The sequence below is a fragment of the Leguminivora glycinivorella genome, chromosome 3, assembly GCF_023078275.1.
Source record: "Leguminivora glycinivorella isolate SPB_JAAS2020 chromosome 3, LegGlyc_1.1, whole genome shotgun sequence".
Taxonomy (NCBI): Eukaryota; Metazoa; Arthropoda; class Insecta; order Lepidoptera; family Tortricidae; genus Leguminivora; species Leguminivora glycinivorella.
Window position 1 is genome coordinate 14,219,706 of NC_062973.1, and position 12,692 is coordinate 14,232,397.

At 38.2% G+C, this 12,692-nt stretch overlaps 1 protein-coding gene across 1 annotated transcript in view; it reads left to right on the forward strand.

Annotated features, from left to right (window-relative positions):
- Positions 1-12,488, forward strand: part of LOC125242559 (RYamide receptor-like) — a 76,590-nt gene extending 64,102 nt beyond the window's left edge. The window contains exon 7 of the mRNA XM_048151324.1: positions 11,404-12,488. Coding sequence (XP_048007281.1) covers positions 11,404-11,591 — 188 coding nt within the window. The 3' untranslated portion in view covers positions 11,592-12,488. The remainder of the gene's footprint in view (positions 1-11,403) is intronic.
- The last annotated feature ends 204 nt before the right edge of the window (positions 12,489-12,692 follow it).

A 12,692-nucleotide genomic window follows, 5' to 3' on the forward strand; every position in this document is an offset into this window, starting at 1 on the left:
TATAATAACTCAGAAATTAGATAATTCTCTGAGAGCGGCATGGGAGTTGACTAGGAAAGAGACTTCAATTCCTACAATAAAGGAGCTTTTAGATTTTCTTAAGCTGCGTGCAACAGCATTCGAGCTTATGAATGACAAGTCTGACAAATTTCCTCAATCCAAATCAATACCCAAGCTCGTTCACGTATCGACATCTGATGATTGCAATGACATATGTACTCTTTGCCAAGGGCAACATACTATTGCCAAATGTATACAATTTTTGGAAATGCCAGTTGACAAACGCATAAACTACATAAAATCCAAGTTTTTGTGTTACAATTGCTTACAGCCTTACTCTGCCAAACATAAATGCTCAAAAAAGTCGTGTTCTACATGCCACGGTAAGCATCATAGTTTAATACATCTTGCTAACCCTCCCCCTAAACGCGCGAACATTGCTATCGCTACAGAACCTATAGCTCAACAGCAGCAAAACACAGCTACAATTTCGATGCAACAGCAATCCCTGCAACAGCAGACACAGCAACAGCTGCCCCAGCAACAGCTGCCGCGGCAACCCATATCACAGCAACAGTTGACACATAACACACAACATACCTTAACGAAACCGACAACTGTCAATGACGTTACACATACACAAAGTCAACAGAATTTTGTGACGCCTACCACAATGCATATAGCAAATTTGAGTAAACGAATTATTTTGTCTACAGCTATAATAAATATACAAGATGACACAGGAAAATGGCATCCTGCGCGAGTTTTGTTGGATAATGGAAGCGAAGTCCATATGATTGCTCACGGGCTTCTCAATCGCATGAACAGTAAGCTACATCACGATAACCACCATATATACGGCGTTGGCGTGACAGGTAAGCAAACGCAATTATGTATGAAAGCTAACATAGCTTCGAGACATTCTGACTTTACAACGAGTCTTGAGTTTATTGTCATGGAGAAAATAACCCTTCCATTACCACATGTTCATATAAACACAAGTACATGGAACATTCCCGCCAAGATTAACAAATTGCTTGCGGACCCTACATTTTATGAACCTGGCGAAATAGACCTTCTTATAGGAATGGAATATTTCTATTCGCTATTGCTAAATAATAAAATTAGCCTAGGACCAAACAAACCTTTACTGATCGAAACCGTTTTAGGGTGGGTCGTTGGAGGTCCCCTCAAAGAATGTATATCGGGCACACATAAGTCACATAGCTCTCATATAGCTTTACATATTGTTGACGCGCCTACAACTGATGACTTATTAGTTAGGTTTTGGCAACAGGAAGAGGTAAGTCCTAAGGTCGTGTTTACACCAGAACAAAAATATTGTGAACAGTTGTTTCTTGACACAACAGTGCAAGCTGATACTGGTCATTTTGTAGTAGAAATGCCCATACAAAACGAAAAGGTTAAAGAGTTAGGTAATTCATTTCATAAAGCCTATCGCTGCCTATTAAGTCTTGAGACAAAGTTTCAAAAAGATCATACACTCTACACATTATACAAGGCGTTCATTGATGAATACATCGAGTTGGGTCACGCTGAGTATATTGATAACTTTCAAAACACACAAGAGCCGCAATGTTTCTTGCCACATTTAGGTATTTTAAGGCCAGAAAGTCGCTCTACTAAATTGAGAACTGTTTTCAATGCAAGTAGCAAGACGTCATCGGGGTTGAGTCTAAATGACATAATGTTAGATGGGCCGAACATATACAACGACGTACTCGACATAATACTGCGATTTAGAATGTACAAATATGCGTTCACTTGCGACATAGTCAAAATGTTTAGGACTATTTTGGTTAAAGAAGAGCAAAGACCGCTACAGCGAATCTTATGGCGAGATTCGAAGTCAGAGCCTTTGAAGTGCATTCAGTTAAAGACTGTAACATACGGTACAAAATGCGCGCCTTATCTAGCCTGCAGGACTTTGCGCATGTTAGCTGGACAACACAAAGCAGAATATCCAGAAGCCACCGATATCATCGAGTCTGAATGTTACATGGATGACTTACTATCTGGAGCTGACACTCTTGACCAAGCACAACAGGTTTGTAATCAACTCATAGAAGTTTTACAAAAGGGAAACTTCGTGCTTCACAAGTGGACTACGAATGAGCATCAAATACTCTCAAGTACTGTTCCTACTAATGATGACACTTATGATTTTACCCCTAGCGGAGCTGTCAAGACGTTGGGAGTGAAGTGGTTACCACAGAGCGACACGCTTACTACAGCTATTCCAGAGCTACAACAGTTCAAGCTTACTAAACGGAATATACTGTCTGCAATAGCAAAAATATACGATCCTATTGGCATACTAGCGCCAACGGTCATCATAGCGAAGATACTCATGCAAGACATTTGGAAGGCCAAGATTGATTGGGACATGGTCATTCCAGAAGACCTACAAAAAACTTGGTTAGGATTTCAAGAAAATCTACCTGAGCTACAAAACATAAAAGTCCCTCGATATTATTTTACAGATATACCAACACGCATAACCTTATTAGGATTCAGTGATGCATCTGCGAAGGCATTCGGTGCTGTTACATACTTCAGAGCTACATATCCGAACAAACAACCCACCTGCAGTCTGGTTATGGCGAAAACAAGAGTCAGTCCAGCTACTCATGTCCAATCGTTGCCTCGACTGGAATTGTCTGGATGCTTATTACTTGCACGCTTAGTACACAAGGTGAGAAGAGCTTTCAAAGACAAATTTAGTATACATGATATTGTATTATTCAAGTCACCATACAAGAAACTTCACACATTTGTGTCTCACAGACTCATGGAGATTATAGAATTGACCAAGTGTGAGATGTGGAATTACGTCAATACAAAAGAGAACGCTGCTGATTTACTTACACGAGGAGTTTACCCACAGAACTTACAGAGCACCTCACTGTGGTGGAACGGTCCAGATTGGCTGCTTCGAGATCCTAACACATGGCCAATGACGTCATCGCCTGTAATCTCTGACCATGAAAGTAAGATTGAAGTGATCGAGCCACGCACCGCTCATACAGTAAATCAACAAAATATACAGGATGATTTCTATACATATTTTCAGAAACATTCGAGCTTTAATAAACTGACAAGAGTATTAGCTTATATGTTTAGATTTATTAATAACTTGCGTAACTTGACTAAAATTGTGTCTTTTCTTACAACACAGGAACTGAAAAGTGCACACAACTTCATAATTCAAACGATTCATTTCTCTAAGGAGTACCACGAGTTACATACATTGAAGTTACACATTATACAGTCCACAAATAATACAAACTCGCATAGTACTTCTAGTGAGAATACACACACTGATGTTCGAAGCTTATATACAAGTCAAGCCCTCTACGTAAGCTCAACCCTTTCCTTGATGACGATGACATTATTCGTACGGGTGGTCGTATACAAAATTCTAACATACCTTACAGTCAAGCACACCCAATAGTATTACCAGGGAAAGAACACGTGACAACTCTACTAATTGAACAGTTTCACCACGTTTGTTGCATATAGGCATACAAGGTACACTTTTCGGGCTTAGGCTAAAATATTGGCCAATTAACGGTCGTATGGAAGTCAGAAAGGTCATATATAGCTGCGTTCGCTGTGTTCGATACAACGCTGAAGCCTGTGAGCAGCAGATGGCTAGCTTACCCGCTCCTAGAGTCACTTTAACACGAGCTTTCTTACATGTTGGCGTTGATTTTAGCGGAGCAGTATATATTCGAAATTCTATGCTTCGAAATAGTAAGTATACAAAAGGATATATATGTTTGTTTATATGTCTGTCAACTAAGGCAATACACCTAGAGTTAGTTACAGAATTGTCCTCACAAGCCTTTATTTGCGCCTTAAAACGATTTATTAGTCGAAGAGGTTACTGTACGCATTTGTACTCGGATAACGCTACAAATTTTAAAGGAGCAAATAACGAGCTTCATGAATTGTATCAATTATTTAAAAATGACACTTCATACAGTCAAGTAATAGACTATTGTAATGTCAATTCTATTGAGTGGAAATTCACAATTCCTCTCGCCAGCCACATGGGTGGAATATACGAGGCTGGAATAAAGTCTGTAAAAAGTTTACTGAAACGATATTTAGGTAATGTCAGATTGACATATGAGTTCTTTTACACAGTTCTCGTTCAGATAGAGGGTGTGTTAAACTCAAGGCCCTTATGTTCTGTTTTTGATATCCCTGATAATGATAATATTGTTTGCCTAACACCGGCTCACTTTTTGATTGGGTCTCCAATTTCAGATATACCTGAGCCTAGTATTGTCGATAAAGCCGAAAATAGATTAAATATGTTTCAAAAAATTACTCAAATAAAACAAAAGTTTTGGGTACAGTTTTATAACAATTATTTGAGTGAGCTGCAACCAAGAAGCAAGTGGCTGCAGAGAAGAGCCAATTTACAAATTGGTCAAATAGTTTTATTGAAAGACGAAGCAACTCCGCCTGCTTGTTGGCCGCTGGGTACAATAATATCAATCAACAAAAATACGTCTGATAATTTAGTGAGATCTGTTCAAGTAAGAACCCAGAAAGGAGTATTCATTAGGCCAATAGCTAAAATTATTTTGTTACCTATTAATTAAATAAGTTATTTAAGATAATTTCCTATTGAAAGGGCCGAGAATGTTCGGTATTAAAACCTTTTCTTTTAAGTAGTTTAATATTTCGACTTTCAAATATGACATGCTGTAAAAACTGTTGTCACTTTTCTCTTCTTCTTTATTGTACAACGTCATATAAAAATATAATACATTATAAATATATAACAATGTTTTAATTAACAAACACCAAGTTTAAATTTTCCACTTCGTTACCATTTTCCAAACATTTTGTACAGCGGTTACAAAGTGGAAAGTATGCAAAATAATACATTTTGGGACCATTTTTTTGGCTTTTGTTTTTTGTTCTAGATCAAAAGGGCTCGTGATTCTAAGTAGGAAAAACATAAAAACCTACCTTAGCAAAATTTTTTTGGTGATTGTTCTCGGGAAAATGCCCTGATACAAAATAAATTGAATATAGACTGCTGATTTCAAATTTAAACGAGATTTAATAGTTATGTAAAGTTTAAGAAAGCCCCTACAGCTTTATCAGACTCATATTAACGATCAATGTTACATCAATTTAAAAATGGCACATTTTTATGTGCATATATTAATTCCGTGTTAGATTAAGTTTTGCAATCGCGGATATGATCGCATGTTGATGCTATCAAGTTTTCATTCGCTCTATCATCGCATCATCATCACCATGTCAGCCCTTTATCGCCCACTCCCACTGCTGAGCATAGGCCTCTCTTGTTTTATTACTACCCAATATATATATTTTGTTTTATTACTGATGAAAATTTAGGTACGGTTTATAATATTTTTCCCCTCACTAGCTCGGAAACACGTGTTTTGTCCTTTAATACCAGCGGGTAAAAACGCATTTTATCCACTAGTGGATAAAGTAATTTGACCTTGAATAAAGTCAAATTAACTGCTTTAAAATTGATAAAAGTAGTTCAATCTAGTAATAAAGATGATTTACCACCTGTGCACTGTGGAACTACTGGAAGCATGATAAACGCATTTTTTGCGTTGTAGTTTCCTCGCTATATAGTGAGGGGAAAAGTTTTGTGTTACACTCGGGGGCAAATGTATTTTACTTCTCGTGTGTTAAAAAACTCGCAAGTTCAGGTTTCTATTCTCGAACCACTCGCTTCGCTCGTTGTTCAACTATAGAATCATTTCACTTGCTCGTTTTTCAATTACACACTCGGCGTTAAAATACAACTTTGCCCCCTTGTATAACAAATAACTATTAGATTTTTACCTCACCCGTCAGTGGATCGCAAATCTCTAATTTTGACAGATGATTGTACCTCTTCGACAACTTGCGACATAAGGCGATTCAACTGAGAATAAACACGAAACGTCAGTTTTGGCGTGACGAATTAAGCCCGGGGCTTACATGAGGATAGGGAATCTCCTTCATTCACTTTACCCGTCTTCGGCTATTTTTTACACGACTGCCCCCAAAAAAGAGTGTATTGTTTTCAGCGTTCATGTTTGTAAGTATGTAAGTATGTATGTATGTGAGTTTCTTTGTTCCACCATAACTTCTGAATGCCTTAACCGGTTTAAATGAATGATGTATCATTGGAATCCTTATGTCACCCCAATGAACATAGGATATGTGACGTCACTTAAAATTCAACATGGCGGGCGTATTACGTCATAATGCGCAAACTTTAGAAAAACATTTTTGCAAATCTATCGAGTGGGGTATCAAAATGAAGAGCTTTTAAAGGCGATTAATAATATATACACATTATATGCGTTTATGTCTTGTTTTGAGAGATTAAGAGTTTTCAAAATATGTAACTTAAACAAATCTAATAATAAAAACAAATATTATTGAATGAGACATTAAAATGAAGACTTTAGATAGAGGATAATTGAATCCGGAATAACAATAGGTGTTATTCGGGGACCTAATAGTTAATAGACTATGAATCGCGCGAATAGGGTTGAAAACGTTAAAACTTAATCTAGATAGGTACATCTACGTCTGTTTATTAGGCAATACGATCATAAAGATACCAAAAGAAATCTGCGTCGACTTACAGATCAAAGCAGGTGCCCGACTGATTTTCCGAGAAAAAATACAATCGTTTTCGGTAGACCAACAGCGGTGCGCCGACCGCTTCTCTGGCCGAATAACAATTAGAAGAATCTCATTACGCATAGTATAATATTCATCTGTAGTTGTAGATCATTTGGCATTAGGTACTGGTAGTTTTCTGGGACTCGCGTATAATTTGTTGTATGGATTCAAGAAGTTACTACCTACCTTTAACTTTTCTAAAAAGTTTCTAAATATCTGAGAGTTCTATACCTATTCAAAGCCATTTATTCCGAGCCTGAGATAGCATATTGACCAATTTCATGCGGCCGAAGGCCGGAAGGCGCCCTCATACATAGAGTCGTGCCACATAAAGATGCGTGATAAAGAGTACTATCGTACAGTATGGCCACTCCCGCTCCCCGCTGAAAGCGCCGCCCACCCCTCTCGGCTACCTCACAGTTACCGCCCGTCAAAAACGCGAACAGTCGACCTGTCATATTTCACTCATACAAGCATAGTACGCGTTCACCTACACGAGTTTAGACTGTGTGCTAGGAACGCGCCTCTTTTATTTATATAAGTATTTGATCGCCAGCGTCCGAGGTGTGGTCGTGCGAAGCCCGACGCACGCGGTCCAAGACCGGGCGCCGACGGCGCCCTCATACTTAGAATCAGGCGACGCCTGAGGCAAGCGGTCCATGGCCGGACGCCGAAGGCACCCTCATACATAGAGTTAGGCGAAGCCCGACGCACGCGGTTGAAGGCCGGGCGCCCAAGGCGCCCTCATAAGTATATAGAGTCGGGCGAAGCCCGACGCACGCGGTTGAAGGCCGGGCGCCCAAGGAGCCCTCATATATAGAGTCGGGCGAAGCCCGACGCACTCGGTTGAAGGCCGGGCGCCCAAGGCGCCCTCATATATAGAGTCGGACGAAGCCAGACGCATTCGGTTGAAGGACGGGCGCCCAAGGCTCATACGTAGAGTCGGACGAAGCCTGACGCACTCGGTTGAAGGCCGGGCGCCCAAGGCTCATACGTAGAGTCGGACGAAGCCCGACGCACTCGGTTGAAGGCCGGGCGTCCAAGGCTCATACGTAGAGTCGGACGAAGCCCGACGCACTCGGTTGAAGGCCGGAGGCCCAAGCCGCCCTCATACATAGAGTCGGGCGAAGCCCGACGCACGTGGTTGAAGGCCCTCATAGTTAGAGTCGAGTGAAGCCATGTACGCGGTCGCCGGCCAGGGCTGCGTCACTACTATTCTGCTGAGTTTTATGTGGTAACTCATTAGTATTAGTTAAATAAAGCGTATTTTGTAGTTTTGCGGGCAAGTGAAGGATCTGTTTGTGTGCGGATGCAGAGAAAGAGTGTTGTTGTTACGGTGTGCCATTCTCTCTGTCCTCCGTAGCCGAGTTATGGCTATGCAATAGGTATGTTGTCAGTGCTTAAAGCACAGAACAAAAGTACAAGCGTCTAAAAGCGAATGCCGTTAAATAAAGTTACCTACACCTTTCATGCAATATCAAGAGCCAACAGTGGCCAACACCATGACCTAAATAAAATAATTATGGTTCGTTTGTGTAGTCACTAAAATGTAAGAAATAAAATAAATAATTAAAAAATTAAAAACACGACTGCGGTTTTAAAGCGAACTGAAAAGATGAAAATAATCTTTAGATATGCTGGTCAGTTAACTTGATTAATATAAATTAGAATAATGAGTGTTTAGTCAGGTACATAAATAGCTAAAGCAAAAGTTAATGCTCATGGAGGATGTCGACCGTACCTAGATATTTTATTTCGATTGCAGTCGGGGGACCTTCTTGTCAGGTTTTTGTCCATTGTCCCCCGACTGCAATCGAAATAAAATATCTAGGTACGGTCACGATATCCTCCATGAGCATTAACTTTTGCTTTAGCTATTTATGTACCTGACTAAACACTCATTATTCTAATTTATATTAATCAAGTTAACTGACCAGCATATCTAAAGATTATTTTCATCTTTTCAGTTCGCTTTAAAACCGCAGTCGTGTTTTTAATTTTTTAATTATTTATTTTGTCACATTTGTCGCTCCATTTCGGCAAATCCTTTATAATTCTGTCTCCGCAATATAACTGCGTCATTCATTTCCGGCCCATTTCTCGAAGCTAAAAGTTACAATTTACAAGTGGTAATCAATGTCTAATACGCCCCAGGGGCCCATTTCTCGAAGCTAAAAGTTACAATTTACAAGTGGTAATCAATGTCTAATACGACAAGTTGGAAAGAGAGTTCCGCTTGTAACTTGTAACTTTCAGTTTTGAGAAATGGGCCCCAGGACGCGTGCTTATTATTGTCATAGAATTAGAGGTTATATTTGGCTGCGCGTCATCGTAAAGGACACGATCTACTTTTACTGTGTTAAAGCCTTCGCCACACATAAAGCGTTTTGATAGCGGAGCGGAATCCCCGCGCAATCCGCGCTCGTTAGTTCCCGCCGGCGTACGCAGGATGCAACGCCATCGTCCGTCCAGCGCACCGCTATCATTGCGCTCCGCTAACGCTCCGCCTACGCTCTCAAAACGCGCATGTGTGGCCGAGGTTTAATGGTGCTCCCAGCCAGTGTGGGGTCTAATATGACAGGTTTTAAACGAATAAAATATTCTACGAAAATAAAATGTTGTTATCACAATTACAGTTTATAATACTTAGTTTGTACTAGTGTATCGATAGTTTATAATTTTTTCCTACTTTATGACTTGATGCATCGCCGCTTCTTCTTGTGTGATGTGAAATGCGTCCGTGTACTACAAATAGTCTCGCCGGAAGATCAGCGCTGACTTTATGGGTAGATTAAGTATGCTGATTTATTATATTTTTTAAATATGTTTGTAGTGTTATGCAGTACACGTACGAATAAATGATTTGTATTTATCTAGAGCGATTTTGCCGCACGAGGGGATGGAAAACAATATAAAATTCATCATCCGTTATAAATAAGATGGATTGTCAAGATAACAATAGCCAGTAAAATCGGTGCCAAGCACCATTGTTTATTTGTTTAAGTATCGAAGATAATGTAAACAAAACACAGGAACATATTATATTTAGCTCATTTTCTTACTTCTTCAAATTAATGAATCAAAACATACTTAATTACTACTCATACGGTATTATTTTGGTACTCGGAAAATACAAGCAAGCTGCTATGTTAATAGCCATTTAAAAGTCGTTTGCTAATCACCTTGCCTTAGTAAGAACCATACAGAGAGATGGAATATTTAGCTATATGAGTAATTTGAAAACGAAAACATTACACCGGAAAATTGAATTAACAAATAGTACATTACGTCATACGGAAAGAAGAGCTTTTACAGGTTGAGTAGGTATATCCGGATAGTGATACGAAGCCTGTAAGCCCATTTCACGGCGAGGAATGTATAGAGCTTTTCTCAAACTTGCAATGAAATAGGCTAAAAACCTGACCTTGAAAACTTACTTTGGATTTTGGGGGCAGTAAGTTACTCACGTCTACTTCTGCCTCCGCTCGCAGTACAGGAGGTGTATCTACACTTTAAATACACAATTACACATCCATATCACTTTTGTTCGAACTCATTTTGAAATTTGAAAAAGCTCTGGATAAAATACTTGATAAATCCGAGCAAAAATATATTTTTATTTATTTTCCGCGCAAATTTTTAGAAATTAGACATATTTAGAAATTTCTACAAGTTTGTTCTGTTTTTCGATGAAGGTTTGTTTTAGGATTTTTGAGTTAACTGAAAAAGGTTTCAAATGCTCTGGTCAAAAATGATTAAAATGTAAAAACACGTTTACATTAATTTAAAGCCTACTTGAGAGATGAGAGTAACTGCCCTCTTTACAGTGATCACATATTTTTTGTCAGGAATTAACTACTTAATAGCTAAAGAGATAGACCATAGACTGTATTTAAAATAAATTATTTCATATCACACCAAGTATGAAAAAAAAGCACCAAAAGATCAATAGTATTAAAATAGGAATTGTACCTATCAAAAATTAATAAGTAGAATTTAGGGCTTACCCATCCACGGCTTAGTACTTCCAAACAACATCATAATCGCATTAATTGCTTTGTTAATTGGATTAAAATATTATGTACTAGGTTACCTAAGGCCACTTAATTAAATCAAGCGGACATCAATTATTGATGAAGGTCACATAAGATTAGTATATTGTTATCAATAAAATATTACCTTGTTTCCTTTTTTAACTGAGCGTGACACAACATGCGCTAGACACGCGGGGTCGCCATGTGATGACAGCGTGACAAAATCTAGCAGTTGTATATTACTCTCAAGTTTTACAGAATTCGTATAATTTTATTATGACAACTTATGGTTGTTCTTCTAAAGTAACGTAGTTTGTGCATTCTACGAGAATATAATGCCAACTTGTTAGCCAAGTCATGACATACAGTCAGACATAAAATTGCTTTCTTAGTGTTCCCGAGAATAATTGCATTTCGTAAAGGACATTCTCGTGGAATATCTCAGTTCAGTATGACCTACATTTCTTGGGGGATAAGATAAATAAACAATTTACAATTGGGACATTATCCATTCCAATTAGCTACTTTAAATATGTACCTAGTTACTTAATAAAAGTCGGGTTATTTAAGTTGTGTTTTTGACTTAATTAAAATTTCCTTTGCTCCTGTTTATTATCTGTGTGCTTTCGAATAAAAAATATTCTATTCTATTCTTTGCCTTCAGAAATGGTGGGTCTGAACTGCTCGTCGGCGCGCCGCGTGGTCGGTTGCCGGTGTCGGTCCCGGAGCGTTCTCGGCATCAACACGAAGTGCAAGTGCAACTCTTTGGAGCTGAAAGTGTGTCCGAGGACCCCGCGACCGCCGGCGCCGCCGGCGCGCGCTCTCTCGGTCCGTTCCAATTATTTCACCTAGACTGACTTTGAGTTAAGACGAAAGAAGTCACATGCATTATCGACTTTTCATATCAATCAAGTCCATTTTCCTCACAGGTTATTAATATCATTGGAATAAATATCGAAATAAGCTGTCATATATTAAAGAAAAAATGCTCAATGAAATGATGATGATGAAATGGTGGTGCTCGTAATTTTTTCTTTCATATATGACATCTTATTTCGATTTTTAATTTATATATAGTAGTGTGACTACTTAAAAAACACAAATCAAAATATTTGTTAAAATAATTTGATTTCTTCCCATAATTGCGTATCATTGGAAATGTTTTGATACAGTTTTATGTAGATACCTATATTTCCTATACCATGTAAAATATTTTCAATAATGTTCATATTCTTATGGGAAGAAAATGACGACTACATCTGTACACAATAGAGATTCGATCATCCCCTTTCCTATTAAAAGTTGTTTATTTTGACCTAGAAATTGAAACTGTTCTGACTCATATACAAATTGTTTGTGCAACAAAATAAAAATAAACACTGGAGATAGAAAACACGTGTGCATGCTATGCTTCAATTTTAAAAGGAAGTACAAGCCGAGCCCTCTTTAAAAAATGTGATAAGGACAATTTTCGTTCTCGCCATTTTCCTCCTCCAAAACTTACGATCAACCGTTACGAAATATTGGGAACGCAAAAAAAAAAAAAACTGTGATTATTTTTCTTTTTCCTTTTTTCTGTTCATTGCTGCCGTTTTGAATATGCCTAGACATTTTAGGTACTTCACCTAGTTCACATAAAAACCAAAATATCATAGACATAAGTACCTTTTATTAATATTGAACTCAAGTAAAAAATACATCCAGGTTTTTATTTAATAAATCCATAGAGGAAAATGGCGAGAACATATTTTTTCTGATGTTTTGTAAATAGGAAGTGAATGCAAATAAAATGTGAAAATTCTCTTGATATCGTATATATACAGTCAGCAACAAATATGAAGTCAGTACTGCTACTATTTGACGCTCTCTGTAGGTACCTATATCAATGTGAATAATGTATTTGAGGAGTGTCTTTTCAAAAAGGCTTATTTCCACTTTGAACTTTTTTTGGGA